Consider the following 22327-nt stretch of genomic DNA (forward strand, 5'->3'; position numbering starts at 1 on the left):
GACTGTGCTGGATTACTCTTAAACTGAGCAGCCCCTTTCACTTGTGTTTTTTGGGGGTATAATTAGCAAATGTCCCAAAACAAAGAGCCTATAACAGGATTTCCTCTTGCATTTTGGCTTTCATTCGTCAAAATATACTTTTCCTGATCATGCAGTGCACACAGACAGGTGAGGAAGGCTCAGAACGTGCTTCTGCTGATACGTGCCTGCAAACATATTGGTACAATTTCAGGTTCAACTTCAACCAAAATGAGCTAAACGTTACATATTATGATTCACAGGCTCAAATGGTGACTTTTTTTTTTAATCCCATGGAGAGATCTGTAAAAAAAAAAAAAAAAAGTTTATCTTTGGCAAGAAGTGAAGGCTCTTACATTTTACTATAACCTCTTTGAAAGAAATATTCTGTGATCGCAGTGCTACTGTCAGCATATTATGACTCACGGCATCACCTCGCTATCAGCTGCTTGTAATATTTGTTACAGACGATCCAGTGCTATTCCTCCATTGCCCTTTTTGTTCGTCATGAATAAGAGCATTAACTGTATAAAATGAAATGTAAAATAGGGAACTATAGATTAACTAAACTTGCTGACAGCTCAGTCTGAGCCTGGCAAAGTGTGTGTGTGTGTGTGTGTGGCTGGGTTGCATCACACTGAATACATCTCTTCCCTTTCAGAATCCCCTGTAAAGAAACAATTAAGTCCCTTCATATCATGCTTGAGATGGTACAATGACTCTGCATATTTTGACAACGGTCCGGTCCCTTTGGTAGCGGCGACTCTGTGATGAGGCCCTAACACTGCCTTGTGTGTAAGCCAATGAAATCAGAGGAAGACATGGCAAATAACTAACTGCTGTTGTTGTTGTTGAATTCTGTCCGGAGGGACGACAGACTCAAAAAGCAGTCAGGATGAAAACACGGAGTGTGAAAGGGAATAAACAAGGAGACATGGTGCAAGGCGCCGTTTTTAATATTTTCACAAACTGTTAGGCTGTAACCTTGAAACGCCCCCACCTCTACATTTATCAAGTCGTTCATTGATCCCGTGCTCTGCATCAAATACCATTCCTATTTCCATTTTTATGCCATGTGGGTGAACACCACCTGTGAAAATGAGTTGACAGGTTCACGGTGGGAGACTTTGATTGAAATGCTACCAAAGCAATCAGTTGTTACAGACTACCATATTAAGGCCTTGGGTGTTTGAAAATAATTACGGCTGGAAGGCTGACTCTTTCTGAACTATTGAACAAATTTGATTGAAAGCCCTTTGCATCGATAGCAGGCTGCCAGGCGAAGTGTCCCAAAGCCAAAAAACAAAAGAAAAAAAAAAAAAGTTGTTTGTGTGAGTGTTTTTTTAAAAGCAATTTCAAATCTGACTCCACAGCTTCCTGTTGGTGATTAACCGCCCAACTGTCGACCAATATGCTCCAGCGTGAGTGAAAACATTAACGAGAATAGATCATTTTAAACACAGAGAGATACTCAGCACTTTCTCTCAGATTTCATTGTTTCGTTCACATTATTTAGGACATTCAACAAACATAAGGGATTCTTTTTTTGTTGAGTTTCTTTCTGGAATCACCTCCGTCCCATAAAATATATTTTTTCTGTTCCTTTTGGTCTTATAACCTATAAAATAACACATTACATTACATAATTATAACTTAATAATGTTTATATGTTTGAATAAATCTGCTTGCTTAATGAAACTTTTTTCCAGATATAATCCAGGAAAATGAGGGTGGAATAAGGCGCCCCTTAAAAAGTTAATAACTCATGACTTTTTAAATGTTTATTGGTTCTTTAACTGATGCTTCATAGATCAGTTACAAGCCACTAAAAAGACCGTTTAGGTTTCCAGGTGTGATAAACATCTTTAGCTGCTTTTTCTCCTCCTGTTGAATAATTTACTTTGTAGCTAATTTACTTTTTAGCTCTAGTTCATTGGAAGGACCCTGAATCAAGGGTTTTTATTAATCCAGATTCAGATTCAGTGAACTTTATTTGTCCCCCGGGGGGCAATTTAATGATTATTGATGTTGAGAGGCCTGTGACCATTTATAATTGCAACGGGATGATTCCAGTGGAATTTTCCACAACCTGATTTATTTACATTAAATTGATTTTACCAGTGGTTGAGCTAATATACATTTAACTGTGTGTGCAAGGATGAAGCTAGCTGTTTTTTTTTTTTCCAAAATGAACTGAGCAGAATTGTTTAAGGCAGAGTACTAGGACTTTATCAGTTGATGAGGAGAGCTGTGTAAAGTCACGTTAAGAACTTTTTAATACTAACTAAACTAACTTTTTAATGAATTTCCTTTGCTTTTACACTAATATGATGCAAACATGGTGGACACATAAATCTCCATGGATTGTCACTACACATTTCTAAACTCTGCATTTGACACTGTCGAGTGGAAAGCAATACTAGTCTATAGGAAATAATTGAATGACGATGGCATATAAAAGTCCAAAGTAATTATGTAATATGGAAAATTAATCAAAAGTTGACCAGCGGCCTCCTCGTTTTCTATAACATCTTTATTTAAAAGGATTTACAACACAAACTGGCACCACTTAATTTAAATGGCATCTTTTTTTTTTTTTATCCTTAGTTCTTCTGCACAACTTGTAGTTTTGTACATACATACACACAAAATGTGTCCCTTCGAAAATAAATCCATGCAGTAAGAAAAGAGTCGGAAACGGAAACGAGGGGAAATGTTCTGGCAGTTCAGCGAGTTGGTGATCGTCATTAAATGGTTAATTCAAGAGCCTCAAAGACTCTGAGGCCAAATTGACCAGTACGAAATTATAGTATTTATATGAAAGGGGAGAGTGATGAACAACAAAAAGGGCCCTCTAACTGTGACAACCAATATAAAACTCTAAACTGGGAAGAGTGGAAGACCAGTGGAAAAAAGAAATGGCTGTAACTGTCAGTGGCAATAAGTTTTTAGCTTAGTCTGATGCGGCCAATGGCTCATGGTGGCTTATTAGGGACAAAATGAGATGACTTGCATTTTTAACTTGTGCACCACTGGGTTTTCCATTTAGACCCATACAAATTCTGTCTCATGGGTTTATCTGGCTGATTGACTGCCACAGAGTCAAAACTGAATAATACAGAACCATCTGTACATCACTGGTACTGTACGTACCAAAAAGAATTTTATCTCTCATACATCATATATAAGAAATCCACCACCTGTGTCTAATAAATATTTAGATTTGCTGATTCATATGGAGTAAAAGAGATCCTGTGCTGAGATTAGTCACAGTAGAATACATGTTCTTACTTGGCTTTTGACATTTAGGTGTTAAACACCACTTGAGTTTTTGTATTAAAGTACTAAAAATACTGGATGAATTATTTTTGTGCATGGGAGCGTCAGCCTCTGGGTGTTTGTTGATCAGACTGTGTCCAAACAGAAGAAAGTCATGCTTATGCCTGCTTGTCTTCAGCTACACTCAGCTGCCGGTTTATTAGGTACTGAGTGCAAACTAAGTAGGTGACTGCACAAGGACCTGCACCATGTTAACACATGACAAAGCTATTTTGGCAATTCAGACCTTTTCTTTCTCAGCTGCATGGATCCAATAAAACTTCAACATGGGCTCTTTGAAAAAAGGCTTCATATAAAATTTATAAAATTATCCTTCTACTGCAGGATTATCAAATTAATGAGAGACTGTCTTTGTCTTTATGCACGAGAATGTGTTTCATGACAGGTGAGGACTGGTAAATGCTGCTTTAGTGGCTACAATCCCAGGGCAAGAAATAAAAAATTTTAAAGTTCACTGGCCACAAATTTTACCCAACGCCATCTCTATTACACGAGTCAAAAAGAAAAATCCTCAGCAGGGGATTTTACCAGAGATCAACATTAGCTACCACCCAGAACGGCGGCAGGGTGAACTAACACATCAGCTACATCTGATCCATCGTTTAGCTGATGTTAGACACTTGTACCCCTCAGGTTTGGCATCAGTTCCCTTTCATTTCAGTCCATTCCCAAAGCGAATACAAACTGCCAGTTTGGAGCTTTTTCAAAGAAAAAATAGCGTTTTTCAGCAAGTGGAGACAAAATCTATCACCTCAAATGACTGATGAGACGGCCGTCCGGAAAAAGGTGCATTAATGAAAGTTAATTTGAGCTGAACGTGGAAGAGAAGATGAGCAACAGAAAAAAAAAAAAAGAAGTAGCTTAACGGGTGGAAAATGTTAAGGCAGGGAAAGTGACTGATGCCTCTGCTGGCTGGGAAAAACAGCTGATGCTTTAAAAGAAGTTCTGATTAACTACAGACAAGATGAACACCCCGGAACCTCTGTATTACAAAAGAAAATGTTCTATAATGTAATCTACAAATTGCAGTTAACTGAAATAAAACTGAGCAGCCCATAAGTAAATACGCCGATAAAGCTCTAAACTGACTCCATGTGGAAATGAATTCACCTCTATGCTTCAAAATTGCTGAGTAATAATCTTACATTAAAGAAAAAATGTGCAGTCAGTCTGTGCACAACCACCAGAGGGCCATGCAGCCACTTTCCCTCCACGTGAAGAGGAGAGAGGAAAGGAAAGGAAGTGAAAGGTTGTGCTTTTACGCTGTGCCTGCTGCTCCTGCAGGCACTGCTGTAGAGATTGTTGCTGCGTTCAGGCCTTTCCCTCGATGTCTCTGACCTCCTCTCCTGCGTCCTCCGCCTCCTGTCTTGAGCTGCGGACAGACGGGGACACCACAGTGAGTCAACTGTTACGTGAAATCAGCTCATAAAGCCCAAACCATAGACATTGTCTGCTCTTCAGGCTCTGTGCTTCAGCACATTCAGTTTGAAATAAAATAACAGATGCTACACTAATATGCCAAGTCTCAGCTTTACTTTGAGTCGGTTTAACACAGTAGTGAAAGAACTGTGCCTGGTAAACCAAGGAGCACAAGTCTAAACCCAGTCTTGCAGATGAGTGGAAAATAATTTGCATGACGAATATATACCAAGTCAAGTCAATGTTCTCCACGATGTAGGTATGCATGTTTCTGTATCAATGACCAAGAGAAAGCTTCATGATCATAAAAAACAGAAAGGCCAAGTTGCAGTTCACAAAAACGCACAAAGAGAAACTGGCGGAGTTCTAGAACAAAGTTCTGTGGACTGAAGACACTAAAATCCACCTCTGTCAAAATTATGGAAAGAGGAAACTGTGGAGGAAAAAAGGAACAGCTCGTGTCAAACATGGCGCAGGTTCTGTTGGACACGTATGGCTGCCGATGGAACAGGTACACTGGCAATTATTGATGATTTCACGTCTGGCAGAAGCAGAAGGATGAATACAGAGGTCAGCTGGAGCGTTCGGTGATGAGATTCAGTCAAATCAAAATTCATCGGTCGAAATTTCATCATCCAGCATGACAAAGATCTTAAACATACGACCAAAGCAACCAATCTATCTACGTATCTATGTATCTATCTATCTATCTCTAAACAGCATCCCACTTGGTGAAGACCAGACTAAAGGCAGAGAGACGCCACAGCACGCATGAGCTGAAGGTGGCAGCAAAGGTTCAGCGACATATCATCACCAGGGAAGATACAAAGACTCCGGTGATGTTTAAGGGTGGAGGACTTCAGTCAGTCAGATGACTTTATTTGACTTAATGTGTATCTGTCCAATTACTTCTGAAGCCCTAAAGCCTGGACATTATTTATTAAAAGCAATACTTTCAAAACATGTTAAAATGGAACTGCGTGACCAGGTAGGACTCTAAATGAGCTGAATTAGACTTCACTTTCACGCTATGAGTGATGAGCACAGTCAATTAATTTTTCTCTGGGGTCTCTGACTGGGGTCCAGTTCAGTAACTACTTTAGCACTTCATTGCTAAGACGTTAAGCTGCTCAGTGGCCAACGGTAAAACGCTGCAGCTGTACCGAGCAGTTTCCAGCTGTGAACTGTGAATATAAAGTAAGACTGTACACAAAAGAAGAAGAACGCACGCTCAGAAAACACTGGTTTGCAAAGTTCAGAGAGGGATGACAGCAAAAACAGAACATCCAAACTTTAGGAGACAAGGACCTCAACATGAGCGCTACAGTCTGCAGGGACGTCTTTACCTTGTTTTCTTTGTTGCCATCTTTACATAGAGCCTCCTCCTCTGCCACTGTCTGACGCAGCATGCCAAGACAGGGAGAGAGGGAGGGAAGGACAGCAAAGGGGACGGCAGCATAAAAGTTAAGTGTTAAAGTTGAGGGAAAGAGAGCAAAGGGCAGAAAAAGTAGAGGAGAGGATGACGATCAGATGGCAAACGAAGAGGTGATTAAAGGTGTAACCGCACAGGGAGATTAAAGGAGGATATTATGGACAGGTGGTGAAGACACATGGAAGAAGAGTAAAGAGGGGTGGAAGAAAAAATGACAATTTTGGGATGAAACATAAAGGCAAGAGAGGGAACAGTGAAAGAGAAATTAACTGTTGAACTTAAAGACGGTGAAAAGCAGAGAGAGAAAAAAGAAATCTGTAATATTTAAAAAGGCAACTTCAGTATTTAGTAAATGAAACTGGAGCAGCGTTATAAAACTGTTCTAAATATCATCTTGCCTTTTTGCTTTTAAGACATTATTAAATATGGTATGTTAAATAAATAACAGTGCCCTTATGACAAGATAAACAGAACAACTCAATGCAACTCAGCTCTAAAAATATGCCCCCAAAATTTTAGGAATCAGTGATACTATACTGAATCAATGGTTACTGATTATGTGAAGAAATTCTCAGGTCATCATTTAATCAAAAGATCGAATAGTTCTGTACTGAAAATAAATTCTTCTCTGTGCAATGATCCTTAAAAACAGGAATACCAGGAAACGTTCAAATTTCACGTCTAACTTGTTTTACATACACAACATATGTGTAAAAGTTTAGTATGCATCGGTTTACTCATTGGTACCTGTGCTGTGGTAGGACTAGGTGGCCGTGCCGCTGATCCAGCCTCCTCATTGGCTGCTGCACCCTCTTTAGAAGTCTTCTTATTGGCCTGTGTCTTGGACTGCTGGGACTTAGCTGCCAGGGTGTTCACAGACTGGAGAAGCTGAAAACACAAGAACAGGAAGTGTTAGTAAATCCATATTATGTAACTCATAATTATTCCAATCACCTGTTTTTTTTTAAACTACAATTGCAAGATACAGCTCATCTAAACTGAACGACAGAAGTAACCAACAGCTCCGGTACCTTGGTGATGGTGCCCACAGCTTTGGTGCGTCCTTCCCTGAACACGAGCTTCTGGTCACAGTGCAGGTACTCTGGAGTCTTAATGAAGCGAAAGTGAACTGTGGCCTTGTCCCCTGTCCTCAGACAGTCTTTGTTCATAGTCAGGATGGTGGCTGTCTGCCTGATGCTGCCACAGTGGACTGTTACGATCGGGAGAGAGAGAGTGACTCATTTACACTTTTCATAAAGCAAGAAATCTAAAAAAAAAATCTAACTGGAGCCAAAATGACATACAAAGACTGGTGCATTTCACTAACCCATGGCCTGGTATCTCGGGGATATCGTAGTTGGGTGGTGCAGGACCAAAATCTCAGCCTCAAACTCCCAGGTGGCCTGTGGCATCAACTTCGGAGAGACCATCACCATTCCTTTCCTTATAGACGAACGTTTGATCTGAGAAGATGGAGAGAAAGCGCAGGAAATAACAGCAGGAACAAAAAAAAAAAAAAAATGAAGTTGGGGGAGTGGAGAAGCCAGGATAAAGAACTACCTGCTCCCACACGTGATTTACATGCATTACAAAAATGATTATAAAGTTAGGAAACTAATTCCTATCTGTATTACATTAAAAGGTTCCAAAATAATCACTTTTCAGAAGTTTTTAAAAACTTAACAATGTCTATATGCTGTTTTAGCAGCAGGTACAAGCACTGAATGTTCTATGATGGCAATAATTCAGCCAAACTGTTGTCCCACATACCTTTTTGAGGGCAAAGGACGCCGTCTGACCACCGCGAACCTCTCTGACAGGCATCCGTTTACGGTGGATGGATTTAACAGCGATGGGGATGAAGGTGCCAAGTGGGTCTGGGCCTAAGAGCAGCGTGTCGTTGAGCCGTATCAATCCACGTAACGTAGTCCCTGAAACTACCGTGCCTACACCCTGCCAAGAGAAGATCAACATCAACTCTAAATGACAACAGCTTCCATGAGTATGACTCGTCCAAAGTATGTTTCAACCATGCTCTGTCTTTTCTTTGAGGACTTTTTACTTAAGAGTGTAAATGAAAACATCTTAAGTAATGAAACACTTTATCAAGACTGTTCACACAACACCCACAATCCTCTTTCCATATGCAGAAAGTACTACGCTGTGTGCTCTATTTTCACCACTGTGACAACTGCAGTGTGATAATGTGCTTGTGTTTATACTCTGCTCTGCTGTTAAAAAAGCAGTGACAACCTACCTTTACATTTCAAAATACTGCCAGTGTAATGTCACATTCACATTTTTTACAGGTTAGCTATTTGACAGCGAGCGCACACATTCAGTTCAGTGTCTCCGTCTGAGACATTTTCACATGACACTGCTGTTGTCTCCCCTCAGGGCTTGACTAACATTTAGACCACTGTCAAAGCTTCTGTCTGGTCTGCCCCTGTTGGCAACTACTTTCATGTGCTGAAAGGAAAAGTGAGGAACCTAGAGAGAAAAGAATGACTGAGCTAAAGGAAAAGAAAATATATCTGAGTGTACGTTTTGCTTCGTACCGGTACTGAGTATGTGTCATCTATTTGGAACTCAGCAGGCTCATCATTGCTAAACGTAGTCCTAGATGACAGGAGGTTCAAGAACATCTTCAGCAGGTCCATGTTCTCCCCCGTCACATTTGAGATCTGGAAAATTGGACACATCCTGCAAAGAGAGAGAAGACGTCAGAGAACAGCAGCAGCATTGTGCCGCTTAAAAATTATACTCTATCCTGTTTCATCAGCAAAGTAAAGAGTAAATACTAAATTCAGGATGGTACAGGAAAGATGTTTAAGTAGAAATCGGTCCTATTGCCTAGAAATTGATCAAATTAAATTAATTAATTTGATCAAATTAATTAAATCTCTAAAAAAAGCCCTCTTCAAAACAGCAGTTTGCAGGTGCTCTGTCTATACTGGAGTCACAGACAACATTCAATCATGTCAAGAACGCCACCATGCAAATACTACATTTGCACATTTGGCTGTGTGCTATATGTGCAGGGTCCATTTTCAAAACGCAAGTAAAAAAAAAAATATAATAATAATAATTAGCATTAAAATGAGTACTTTTAAATTGTGAATGAAGTCATTTTTCCCATTAATCTCCTCAGCTATGTTTCTGTCCAGTCTTACCATCCCTGTGTCTTCCTCTGCTTTGCTCTTACCTCTCGGAGCTGAAGTTGGAGGCTGTGACGATGACATCATCCTTGTTCTGGACCAACACCGGGATTTTCCTGCAGCCCGGTGACTTTAATAACCTCTGTAATAATTTTAGCGTCTCTGCAGAAACACACACACAAAAGTCCACAGCGTGAGCAGTCCTCAAAACAAAAACATCGGCAGTCTGAGAACACACCACACGACATACTGGACGTTAACATGCTTCAGAGGGAGTACACACTTTGTGATAAGGAAGCTGGACAAAGGGACTCCCTGTTTTCTAAACTGCTCCTTTATGCTTTGTTAATTTGCTCCTGCAGCAGTTTGTTGTTTATGCTAACTCAACTCTTCCTCCTTTTGTTTCACATTAAAACCCTCCAATAGTTTTAGGGGTGCAATTCCTTTCTTTCCCTGAGAGGCTTTTATTCTGAGTAAGTGCCGAGTTTTATACACAATGACTTACCGTAATTAAAGCCCAGCCGAGTAGTGTATAGAAGGAATTAGCAGCCATAAACATTTTTTAAGTGTTTACGGTATGGCTATGTTATGGTATTAATGTAATCACTGCTGTGGGAATGTAAATTATGCTCAATTCTCACTGATCACTGATTCCTCACCGTGTTTGCACTCTGAACACACGGGAACTTCAACAATGATTTAACTTACTTGGTTGGATGGTGGGTGGATTTACGGAGCTAGTTACTAAAGATGAGCAGCTCTGCAATTATGCAGCTGTTTGTAGTATCTAACACCAATAGGTCAAGGAGTTAAATGAGCAATACAGTGGCATGTCTCTTTACCTTGAAGTATGTTCGCCGGACACATGTCTATCTTAGTAACCACAACAAACACTGGTACATTGAGGGCCAGTGCCAGACCCAGATGCTCTTTGGTCATGCCAACGATGCCAGCGTTGCTGCCAACCTGAGAGCAGGGAAGAGGAACAAGGAGACAGGACAGTGAGCTACGCAACGAATATTAAACATCCACAGGATTTTTAAGTTTATAAGTAAACATTTAGGTTTTTCCAGATATACTATTGACAAACTAAGAAACACAATCTAGGCACACCTTCATTTCCCTCTCCCCTCTCTCACCATGAGCATGCAGAAATCAGGCAGGTGTCCAGTCATGCCGAAGACAGTGGTCTTGAGGTACTTCTCGTGGCCAGCCAGGTCGATGAAGGTGATGACCTTTGAGGATTTCTCACAGATCTTGGTCCAGTCTAGGCCCCCACCGTGGCTGTCTGGCTTGTTCACCACCTAAAGAAACAGAGGTAGACAGAAGGAATAGAACATGACTTATTGATTATGTGAGAGAAACAAAACCCCAAGTGCTCAAAAGACTGAAGAGTTTCACTTCCCTTCAGTCAGAGTTGCCACATGAAGGTTCATTCAGTATCTGCACTTTTATCTGCAGCTACACAAACATGATCTAATATTTTAACATATTTATAAAAAATACTGACATAACACTGAAGCATGAAGGATGTTTGCTGTCAAGCAGGATCAAACCTTGATTGTCAGCTTAAAGACACCTGCTGTCATCCCACAAAGGGTGTGTGCAGGGTGACACGGACACTTTCCTCCTTCACGTTAGCAAAGATCCAACATGTGCACAATCCAGTTTAATACGACGTCATGTCTTTGCGGACGGGTAGAAGCTCACCTGTCCCTCCTGATCAAAGCCCAGGATATCATTGCCCACACTGCTGGTCCTGCCACTCTCCATTTCATGTTTGTGTCTGAAGAGCTTCTGGCGAGCGAAGCCTCTGCCATTGTCCAGCTCACCATGTGTCAAAACCCCCAACAGAGTGCTCTTTCCAGCGTCCACATTCCCCACAACCGCCACTCTGGAGATGAGGAAGAGGAGGGAAAGAGAAAGAGTATAGAGAATTACCTGTAGATACAGTATGTAATAGTTAAGAATATGTACCAGTGAAGTAGACATACACGGCTGTGACTGCTTTAACTAAGCATGTACCTTTGTCTATTTGTTATGTTATACAGATGACTCTGACTGTTCCAGCACTACAGGCCATCACGTTCACACATGAACATTTTTTATTTAATTAATAATCGCACAGGATGACATCATGATTGTGTTTGCGATTACATTAATTGCAATCTGTTTTTTTTTTTTTTTACCTAACTTCCAGGAAATCCTGTTCGCCCACACGCCGTCGGATGAGGTAGTCTCGAATCTTTCCGCCGGTGTCTGTCCTCTCCCTTAGCAAAATTAGGTCAGCCTCAATCTGTTCGCAAAGTGACCGCACCGTGGCTACTGACGCCTCCATGTCCTTCTCATCCAGACCATAGTCACCTCCATCTAAACAGAGAGGAGAGGGGGTGTTAAGCCTGAAAGAACAATGAGCATAATATACTTTCCTAGCATGTCGGCAAAATGTCAGGGTTGATCTAAAGCCTCGCCTCTGGAATGTTAGTAAGTTGCTATATGACAAGGTGGTGACCAGTGGTACAAGAAACACAGAATTTGTGGAAGAAAGAATAAATACACAGGTTGTTTATGTGAGAAACAGACGTGGGTTTACTGTGAAGATGAGAAAACTCAAGTTACTGTAACCTCAGGGCCTCTGAAGTGACTGGACTGTAACCAGTTAGCTTCAGATTCAGCCCAAGAACAGCAGGCTGGTAGAATTTTGTCATAGGTTATTACACTACACAAGATATATCTTTCTTATGCAACTTTTAATACTGAAAGAAATCACTACATCTGGAGTCTTTCAGTGGAAAAAGTTATCACACTGTTGCTTGTCTGGCTACAAAATTTAGTTACAGTAGAACAGAAAACGGAAGCAACCAGTCAGGTCAGTATGCCAGACAGACATCCGTGAACTGGTGAACCAGTGACAGCCCCTTTGCTGAGCAGGGAAAAATGACACCCTTTCACACATGCACTCTGACCCCCCCCCCCCCCCCCCATCCCAAAAGACCACATGGGTCAGACATGTTGCTGTAACAGGCAAAAAATAACTCTGGTTGCCAACAAAAGCCCTCGTGTCTGTGAAAGAGTGTTTCAGAATGAAAACTAAATAGCAGACAAATGGGGTTAGCTGCCTGGGAGGACACGCTGGGCCACAGCTGACAGAAGTGATGGCTCTGCGACTACACACTGGTGGCTTGGCTTTTCCCTCAATACACTGAATAACTGCTTTCCCCAACTACTTGGAACTGGTCAACATGTAAATACAAAGCTACATTATCCATTTCTCCCAGAGTCATCTGAGAATAGAAAATAAGTCCTGCACAGAACACCAGTAAATTCTGTCTTGGTTTTGATTTTGAGGTTCCATTCAAAAACAACGCAGCTGGTAAAATATGAAAAGTCTTTGGTGCCATCTATGGGATCTGCTCACCACATACACCACAGGACTAAAACGCTTACTTTCTTGGCTTGGAGCATGTTTGGCCACAAATGATTTAGTTACAGCCTACTGTCTACTCAGTGTTCCAGCCTATCACTTAACGTGACATTTCAAAAGCTGAACTTGACATCAACTACATGACGCCCCAAAATAAACCAACCTCCTTCTTTATTCAATCATATAACTTTTTGCTGACAGAACATTTTTCAGGTTCTTTAACGTGTCAACAGTGCTCTCTTTAGAAAATTCAGAGATGAATAAAAAAGTGCATGTGAGTTTTAATCAGATTTAGTCACCTTTATCCACTTTATCATCTTTAAAATGAGATTTCAGTATGTTTCATATCAGAATTTCATTTCTAAATTACATTCTTTATGAATAATGTTATGAAAAGATTTTCTCTGCTTATATACATTCATGCTCTCATCATGAAGAAAAGGGGGTTGATAAGTTGATTTTTTTTCACAGTGTTCATTAATAAATTTAACACTATTTCATAAATATCTTTTTTGTGATCATTAAAGATTATTTACGATTATAGAGGCACTGAGAAATACTCCAAGAAGCCCAAGGATCAGTACAACATCAGGTAAGGCCTAACCAGTGCCAACAGCAGAGGAAAAGCTTGATCTGGGGCAATACAATTTACTCTAGGCTCTTATACATGTTGTTCAATAAAAGCAATTATTAGATGGAGATCACTTATAACCTACTCCTGACACATGCACTCCTTTCATTCTCTCTGTATAAAGGAAACTATAACCACAGTTCGTTGCTCCGGGGACACAGAACATAACCTACAGAACTGTACTTTCTGAATCCCTCTACTCTTCATTCACTGACAATCATTCAAAACCAAACTTATAATTATGATTTCCACTGCCTGCCGCTGTCTTTAACATTTCAGGACTTTAAGGGTTTTATCTGTCACATGCTCACTCAGTATGACAAATCATTTGCAGCTTTAGAATATAGTGTAAGGCAGCATGTTGCCATTCCACTGAATAATGTGCTGTTTTCTGGGCCAAGTGTGTCTTCTTCAGCTCAGCTGAAGACTTCATCTTCAAATTTCAGGAAAGTTTAGTTGTCCTTACCTGAGCCCATTCCAACCACATATATTGTCTCTCCACAGCCCTCCTCTATTCGCTCCCTCAAATGTCGTAGTAATGAATCATACTGCTCCCCTGTTGGACTCACAAGGACCAGCTGAAAAGTGAGAAAAGGGGAAGAGACAACAGAGAAAGACTTTGAAAGGTCAAACAAGAACAAACAGTCAAACAAGTCTTTGTGAGTGTCTTCAAGTCACAACTTCTGCAAGTAATCAGAGATCAACGTTTTTGTTTTCATTCGATGGGCTCTGCAAATCAGTCAATACAGTTTTGTTTCGTCTAATTACTCTGATGCCTTAGAGTTTTTCTCCTTTTACCAGTATACAAATAACTGCAAAATCTGCACGCAGAGTAAGTATAGCTAACAGCTGCCAGCTGCGTGCAGTTACACACGCAGTGCAACATACGTGTCACTTTCTGGAGCTTTGCACAGCCAGCACAGAACGCGCTGTGTGCAGCTTATATGCAACAGGGATTCTGTAACGTTATGAAGCAGCATCGAATCAAAACAAAAAGACACCTGGCTGGAACACCTTTCGGTACAACTTATACTGAGGCCCACCTTACTGCTTAAGTCTAAATGATCCGCGGATTCGCCGTTTGTGCCCTCGCCGTCTTCAAAGCCCTCTCCCCCGGGTGGATCGTCCGCACATCCCCGGTCAGGTGCAAACATACAAGCGGGCACTATGGACTCTGCTGCTGATATCGCAGCCGGGCATATCGCTGGTTCTGTCGCCGTTACCGACGCCATTTCTAAAGAGAGAGATAATGCAAACGCAGCAGAAGTAAATAGACAAACTAACTTGTTTCCCTTGCTTGGCTGTACTTGCTAGCCTTTAGCCGTTAGCAAAGACATCAAGTTAGATTATCAAAGCCAACTAGCTAATGCTAATAAAACATCGAACTTGCTGTCATAATACGTAACACTCTCAAAATGAAAATATATATATATGAACAAATCGCCATAGCTGTAACACGTCAACTACATTTTAGAACTTTTGGATATCTGAACGGTTACTGAAGTATTATGTAATTAAATAGCTCATGAAGTGAAGACATACCAGAAGTTGCTAGCTAGCTGACAAGCTAAAATAGTTGTTTATTCGGGTTAGCCTGGGTTTGTAGACACTGACACGCCCATCATAAAATGGAGACAGGGGATTGGCTACGCTGCTGAAAGTCGCGCCCACTGCCGACGTAAACCATACGTCACTGTTTTTGCTCGGGTGAAACCGTGAAACCGTGACCTACTTTTAAACGCCGGCATCTACTCTCTCTCTCTCTCTCTCTCTCTCTCTCTCTCTCTCTCTCTCTCTCTCTCACACACACACACACACACACACAGAGTATGCTATATTAATATTAATATTAATCTTAATATTAATAGTAATATTTATATAAATAGTAATATTTATATTAATATTAATTAGCTTTTGGCGTCTGATCGAGCACGCTATCTTGTACCCAAATTTCAATAATGCTCACAATTTTCCCTTACATGCTCAAACAAACGCAGTATTATATATATATATAGTTTTTCTACATAATCATCTTTATATACAGCACGCACCAACAGAGGTCAGTAAAGTCAATGAGTTATCAATTATTGTAGTTTGTTCTTAGGACAGTTTGGCTTTCCTTATGAGTGTTAACCATTTAAAAAAAATATATTAAGTCTGTCAAGGAAACCATGCGGAAATTTCTTTATATTTGTAAGATACATAGACTGTTTTGAGGTATTTCTTTTCATGAGAGGCAATTTTGTTCCTCTAGAAAGGTATTTATGTTTAAATTTGTAGCCAACATCCTGTAATATGAAGCAAAGCAGTGACTTTAGGGGCAAATATCATCATGTGTGCTGGGTCATTTTTTTACAACTTGCTCCCTGTTGGTTGCTCCCTGCCCCCACCGTCACCGGTGTTATATAAACCGCTCACCTGCCTGCAGAGCTTTGTCACTCGCAGCAGAACCCACTGAAGACAGCCAAGATGGTAAGTGGTGTGAAAAGTTTAATTCATAAGAGATTTCTTCATTCTCCACATGGATGAATGTCTGCATTCATTATCTTGTTATTCCAGTATTTATCTTTGTAACGTTACAAGTAAATTCTTATGATCTAGCTTTAGTGGTTAATGTATTTATACACATAGAAGTACACATAGAAGATACACTGTAGATCTTGAAGTCAAAGACTTGGGTAACTGATTGCATTTAAAATATCAAAACACAGATTCCAACATGTCAGATTAACAGATATTTGTAAGATTGAAGAGTTATAATTTAAAGGGGTTTGTTCATTAAAACTGATTCATCATGTTTTGTAAAGCTGCTAGTGGCTTACATTTAAGTTCACAGAAAAGAGAGAAAAGGCTTGATAGCTCTAACGTGTTCATTATTATCATTATTATCATTATTATTATTTTTTTTTTTTCCTGTGGATGTAGTTTTTTTTTTTTTACTGAGCATTCAGGGGACACAGATCAAGGTGCATGCACCAAAACCAGTGATGAGCCAGTAACCTGAAACATCCATTTATCTAAGAACAGAGAAAGCTTTGTTATTGTCTTTAATAAGTAACTTCTTAAAATTTAAAGAAGTGGAAGTATTTACTTTGGTCACCCAACAGTAAAAAGTCTTGAGCCTCTTCAAAACCTGTGAAACATTCATTTATTGGGATAATACTTATAAGGGATAATACTGCAGAGGACTGAGATCAGAAGACAGGCGTTTTGTTGGGATGTTGCATACTGCTCCTAAACAGTTAGAATGACTCAATCAGAGTTCGATAAAGTATAACTTAGCTTACTTATTCTCCAGCACTGTGATAAGTCAATGGTAAACTGGTACAGATGTGAGACAGGGGATGAGATATGACTTTAAAGAATATATTGTGGGTGGTATAGACTAGAAGATATCTATGGGTGCGGTTCAGGTATATGGGGGTCAGGATGTTGAACTTCAAAATGATGTTGAACGATCAGGTGATGCCCAGCATATAGATAGGAAGCACAGTAGATAATGGAATTTATTGTTTTATTGATTAGGTGAACAGGTCCACTAACGTTTGAAGAAAATTCCTGGTATTCCTGGTATCCAAAGTTTAAAAGCTTAAAACACCTTAGGTGTTTTATTAACTTTGCAGTTATTTTTTCTATAAGTATTTTTTTTTCTTTGCTCATTACTGAAGCACACACAACCACACCCTGTTGAGAGGTGTGGCCATGGTACCTATGTAGTGTCTGTCGATCTATCATTGTAGAAGATCCCTGTGTGGATCTCTCTTTATGGTTTTACAGTCTCTACAGGATGACCACGTCAACGAACAAATACAGCACCTTCCTGTTTCAGTACTTTTACAGGCACCGGTACACTGTTATAACCTGGTTGATCATCAACAGCAAAAGATAAGGACACCCGTGATTATCAATTCTACCTCCAGGGTACACTGTACAAACAGTCATTTAGATTTGTCTCTAACTAGACTTAAATGCCATGGAAGAGTGTTTTAACAACATGACAAGACAAACAAGATTTGTTCTAAAACAAAATCTCTTCCTCTTTGCACTCTAAAATAATAGTAATAATAGTTTTCTTTTGTTGTTTCTTTTTTTTTTAAGGCAGAAGGATGAACATGAGGAACAGAGTGATCAGTAGTTCAGCTGTTTAGCCCTCTCCCCTTATTGGAGTCTCTTTTTTTCTGTGTGAAATGACTGAAGTTACAGATATGTTGCTTTTAATCAATGAAAAGGTCATTTTAGTTGAGACTCGTCCATCCACCCCTCCAAATCAGTTTCCATATTTCTCGTTGTTATTTCCCTTTACAGAAAGTCAAGAACATGACATTCAAGGAGGGGCATGAGTTCAAGGTGCGCATCAAGCCCAAGGATGACTCCAGTTCGTAAGTTGCCCTCATTAGATTTCAATTTGTCAAGTGCTGAAACACTGCCTGAAAATATTCAACAGCCATCACCTCTTCATGGCTCATGTAGTTCAGCTTTCGGCTGTAGATTCAATTACATTCATTCAAGAGGAAGTTGACATAGCGTACTATGAGACAGGTTAATGTTTGATACACTTCTTCCTGCTTCATTGTACTCCTTTGACCTCTGTCCCCGCCTCCATTGTAGTTTTGCTATCAACATCGGTCATGACTCTGAGAACATCGCAATGCACCTCAACCCCCGTTTTGACTGTGGTGGTGACACCAACACCATTGTCTTCAACTCCTTGTCTGGGGGATGCTGGGGTGACGAGCTCCGCGAGGGAAACTTCCCCTTCGTGCGTGGGGAGGAATGCAAGGTGTGTTGGTAGAGTTTTGGGGTATATGTCAGTTATTTGAAATACCAAGACATATCATGTCTTGGTATTTCAAAGATGAGTCAACAGATTAATGTGGCAACAAAACTGTGCTACTAATAAATGTGATTTTACTTATATTACAAATATCTCATTCCAGAAGCAAAGTTGTCAAAACGAATTAAGTTGCATTCTTATGATTTTACCATTGTTTAGACAACAAAGGCTTAAAGAAGCTTTTGCTGTATTTGCCATAATCATTTGGCTCAAACTCAAATTACATAATGTTTTTCACCACGGGGAGGCTGTTACTGGACTTGGTATCTGTGCTTTAGCCATGTTAGGTCAACAGACACTGAGCTATACAATCATGGAGGGGTTTATAGGCTCATAAAAGTTAATAGCCCCAGAAAGAGATAGACTCACCTTGGAGTCTCTTAAGGATTATACTGCTCAAAACGCTGTTTCAATCATTCTTTGTACATAGAAATGATCTTATCTGTCTGTCGTGCAACTGTGTGAAATTAACTGACTGACACTGAAAGATAAATTGTGCATTTTGTCTCTCTCTCCTTCTTTTATGTACATCAGTTTTACATCAACTTCAACAGTGACCAGTTTTACATCAAGCTTCCTGATGGCTCCATGTTGAACTTCCCCAACCGTCTGGGAGACGTCAAGTACAAGTACTTTGACGTCAGCGGTGATGCAAGGATTGTTGGCATCAAGATCAAGTAGAGGTCGACCTCTTCTTGACCCTTGACTCTTGACCTGTCCACCTTGCGTATGTTTTACATTACTCATCTCAGGCCTGATTATCCATCTTTTCTCCTGTTGAGGTGTGTGGAAATATAACACTAGAAATTCACATCAGCATGGAGCACTGATTTTGTAATAAGAGCAAATGGCCTAAAGAGGGAGCCACAGCACAGTTGCAGGACTGTGCCGTGCTGGACATCTCATCAGTCGCTGGGTTTGTCAATAAATGCTGTGAAAAAAAGGAGTGCCATCTCTGTCTCTGTGTCTCTCTTCGTCTCTCACTCTCTACGCACAGCACACCATATGACATAATTTCCAATTATAGTAAATAAACCTTAATTGAGAATTGATGTATTCTCTTTAACTTGTTAACCTGTTCTTTTAACTTCATGCAACATTCATGCAACACAGACATTATATCTTACAAATCTAAAACAAAGGTGTTCAGACAGGACGTTTGAGATTGATTTGTTATTTAAAATGTTGGCGATGACTTAATCAGCCTCTGTTGTATTTGTATTATTCTGCATAAATCTTGAAGTCAGTGGTACTGTTTATTTTTAAATATCGGAAAAAAGATGACTTGTCAAAACTGGTATTAGACATTGGCCACAAAAATGCAATGTAACCCAAAAAGAGGAAGAAAAAAGAAGGAACAATTATTAATACAAAAAAAAAAAAAACTTATCATGTGAATGTGGCCAACACTATACTGAACTGCTGACTGTACTGCCAGGAAAGAGCAGACAAGAGAGGATAAATTACAAAAGGAGGGACAATACACATCAGACTTGAGATGAAGCACAGTCTTACAGAGACAATTTACAGGAGGACTCAAAGGAGCCATCGACCGAGGCCGAGGAATGTGGCACGATGCAACTACATTCCCTGGAAGGAGATGAAATATCCTTTACGTGCGTGCGTGTGTGTGTGTGTGTGCATGAGGTGAATGGCAACAAGGAAAGTAAAGGAAAATCTGAAGCAGTTCTTCGACTGGATTCCAGTGTTCTACTATTAGAAATGCTTTAACTGCGGTTGCAGAGGTATTGATTGCTATGATTCTTGTGATCTGTATTTCTTCCACAATATTCTCAGAACTTTTGAAAATTCCCATTTCGCAACATTTATAATTCAAACCTTTTTCATCTGGAAAGTAAAAGTATGAAAATATGAGTAGTATGAATTATTTTGTCAGTGTTAGGACGGTAGAATTGGAGATTGCCGACAGGCAGAATTTGTTCGTGTCAGAGAAAGTGTTACATTATATAATAAAGTACAGAAATAAAATGCTGTGTCATTTGGGCTGTTTGCCCTCCAACCAGAAGACTTCAAGTCAGATGTTCACGTTAGCAAACATCCACCTGCTGTGCTGAATTTCTCTGAATCCTTAACAGTTCTGGTTTCCCTTCTCAGCAGAGCAGAAAATGGGAAATATCACACCGCATATGTCTGTAGCATTCAGAAAGTTTGTAGAAAGTGCTATTACAGATTACAAGTGCCTCTCAAATATGACATTTTTTTAAATTTTTGTACAAAATCACTAAAACAAAAATGTCCTCTCTCAGGCTGATGAGCGAATAATCATTTCTTAGTTCGCTGACTTGCTTTTTCATGCTTAGTAATCATTTATTTTTTCACTAAAGGTCCTGCAGTGGTGTGGTCACGGCCGACCCGGGGTCAGCCCTGCTCGACCCCACAGACTGACCTTTCTGGGCTAAGTAATCTTTGTAGTTCCGGGTCAGAAGAGTGTAAAGAAATGGATTGATACAGCTGTTACCATAAGTCAGACAAGTGACAAAGAAATTTACGTAATTATGAGCAGCTGATGACAAAGCTTTAAGAGACTCTGGGGAGAACAGTTTGGCCAGCTGCCATCCCCAAAAAGGTAAGAAACAGGCCCAGTAAGCCACCACGATGCTAAAGATCATCGATACGACCCTTTGTTTAAGTCCTCTCCTCCTGGCTGAGCGGCTGCTACCTCCCAAGCTAGCCTGTGCGGTCCAGTAACGCCTAGCTAGCCCGACATACAGCCCAACGATTACCAATCCAGGCACTAAAACACTTGTAAAAAACAGAACAGTGATATAAGCCTTGAAGGCCTCAGGGGTCCAGGTAGGGAAGCAAATCCTCTTAACCAAACCTGCTGCAGTGGGTTTGCCCTCCCTGAGTCGGATCATCACCATCATGGGAAGGGTCAGCACAAAGGATAACCCCCAGATAATCCCCGCCACTAGCCGTCGTTTCCGGGACGAGGACCTGTGCGCGCTGAACGGCCTGGCCACAGCACGATAGCGTTCCAGGCTCATAGCAACCAAAATGAAGACACTGGCATGCATGGTGAGGAGATCAAGACTCAGCAGGATGCGACAGCCAGCCTCACCAAACAGCCAGTCATGGGCGAAGTAGGTGCAGACCACGAAGGGGATGGTGGAGAGGTAGATCAGGTCAGCCAGAGCCAGATTGATGATGTAAACGTACATGGAGCCTGTTCGGCGCAGAGCAGCTGAGCGTGTAATGATGAGTGTGTACGTGTTGCCTGCCACACCCATGACACACATGATCATCAGCGTGGCACCGAGCAGGGATGTCACCCACAGTCCTCCACCGCCTCCAGCACTGCCGCCACTTTCCTGAGACCCACCATCTCCAGCCTCTGGCCTCAGGACAAGTCCCAGCTGTGGAGTGATGGTGGCATTAGGGGTGCAGTTCATTGCAGATCAAAGGTCAGAGGTCAGGCTCCAATGTTTAAGAACCAATTTATACAGAGTTCTTTGACAGCTGGCTCCTGAAATTAAAAAAGGTCTGTAAAGTCTGTAAAAAAAAACAGCCAAATTAACATATTTTGCAAATACATCCCAAACAATTGGGAAAAGCAAACTTTGTTTTTCAAAACTCCTTATGAGATTTGCTAGATCCAGTTATTCAAGTTAAATCTAAGAGAAAACATGCAGGGACAGCAACTGTATTAATCCATAAAGAAGATGTACAGTAGGTACACCACTGACATAGCCAGCAGGTTCACTGACTACAGAGTTGCCTGTGGCTTGCAGCGCTTATCACCCAAAAATACGGTCCTCCAAAAATTCATGATCCTAAACTCCACTCAGGGATAAAGCCTCCAGCAAAAATGTAAGCCATCAAGAAGTTTCAGACATGAGAGATGTTCTGAGTTGCAGAGCACAAGGATTTTTCTCTGTTGGGCTTCGGGGCTGAAGTAGATCTGACAAGGGTCATTTGGGAGCAGCGGGGTGGCACCGTGAGTCAGGACACTGCCTTCCCAGTGGACATACTGTTCAAAACCTCTGATAATGAGCTCCTGCAGGGCGAAGATGTGCTTCGGAGGACTTCAGGGTCCAGAGAGTCTCAATGT

General features: G+C 40.7%; 3 protein-coding genes across 4 annotated transcripts; 1 reads left to right on the plus strand and 2 right to left on the minus strand.

The window, feature by feature from the left end:
• Positions 1-2578: 2578 nt before the first annotated feature.
• gtpbp1l (GTP binding protein 1, like) lies at positions 2579-15010 on the minus strand. 2 transcript variants are annotated; one of them, XM_041036296.1, is made up of 14 exons: positions 14964-15010; positions 14465-14655; positions 13888-13999; positions 11556-11736; positions 11077-11260; positions 10506-10670; positions 10209-10332; positions 9414-9528; positions 8767-8911; positions 7979-8161; positions 7536-7671; positions 7240-7418; positions 6956-7096; positions 2579-4729 (listed from the first exon to the last, which is right to left on the minus strand). In XM_041036296.1, exons 2-14 carry the CDS (start codon positions 14651-14653, stop codon positions 4616-4618), a joined length of 1968 nt encoding a protein of 655 aa, XP_040892230.1. In that variant the 5' UTR covers positions 14654-14655; positions 14964-15010; the 3' UTR covers positions 2579-4615. The 2 variants fall into 2 exon arrangements, with proteins under 2 accessions (XP_040892230.1, XP_040892229.1); XM_041036295.1 differs by lacking the exon at positions 14964-15010 and having other exon boundaries at positions 14465-14863.
• Positions 15011-15867: 857 nt separating this feature from the next.
• lgals2b (lectin, galactoside-binding, soluble, 2b) lies at positions 15868-19185 on the plus strand. The gene is made up of 4 exons (XM_041036482.1): positions 15868-15893; positions 17727-17800; positions 18030-18201; positions 18790-19185. Exons 1-4 carry the CDS (start codon positions 15891-15893, stop codon positions 18934-18936), a joined length of 396 nt encoding a protein of 131 aa, XP_040892416.1. The 5' UTR covers positions 15868-15890; the 3' UTR covers positions 18937-19185.
• A 1409-nt stretch (positions 19186-20594) lies between these two features.
• LOC121180881 (urotensin-2 receptor) lies at positions 20595-21668 on the minus strand. Its single transcript, XM_041036560.1, has one exon. It carries the CDS (start codon positions 21666-21668, stop codon positions 20595-20597), a length of 1074 nt encoding a protein of 357 aa, XP_040892494.1.
• Positions 21669-22327: the final 659 nt, after the last annotated feature.

This window comes from Toxotes jaculatrix, chromosome 4 (genome assembly GCF_017976425.1).
Source record: "Toxotes jaculatrix isolate fToxJac2 chromosome 4, fToxJac2.pri, whole genome shotgun sequence".
In the NCBI taxonomy this organism is placed as follows: Eukaryota; Metazoa; Chordata; class Actinopteri; family Toxotidae; genus Toxotes; species Toxotes jaculatrix.

What these genes read in the sequence shown, in the direction of transcription:
- lgals2b (XM_041036482.1), top strand. An exon ending in CCCAAGGATGACTCCAGTTC is followed by an intron (nt 17,801 to 18,029) that starts GTAAGTTGCCCT and finishes CCTCCATTGTAG; the next exon opens with TTTTGCTATCAACATCGGTC. An exon ending in TGCGTGGGGAGGAATGCAAG is followed by an intron (nt 18,202 to 18,789) that starts GTGTGTTGGTAG and finishes TATGTACATCAG; the next exon opens with TTTTACATCAACTTCAACAG.
- gtpbp1l (XM_041036296.1), bottom strand. Translation starts at nt 14,653, where the DNA reads ATGGCGTCGGTAACGGCGACAGAACCAGCGATATGCCCGGCTGCGATA. An exon ending in ATTTAGACTTAAGCAGTAAG is followed by an intron (nt 14,000 to 14,464) that starts GTGGGCCTCAGT and finishes CTCACTTTTCAG; the next exon opens with CTGGTCCTTGTGAGTCCAAC. An exon ending in TCCAACTTCAGCTCCGAGAG is followed by an intron (nt 8,912 to 9,413) that starts GTAAGAGCAAAG and finishes CTCTCTTTGCAG; the next exon opens with GATGTGTCCAATTTTCCAGA.
- LOC121180881 (XM_041036560.1), bottom strand. Translation starts at nt 21,668, where the DNA reads ATGAACTGCACCCCTAATGCCACCATCACTCCACAGCTGGGACTTGTC.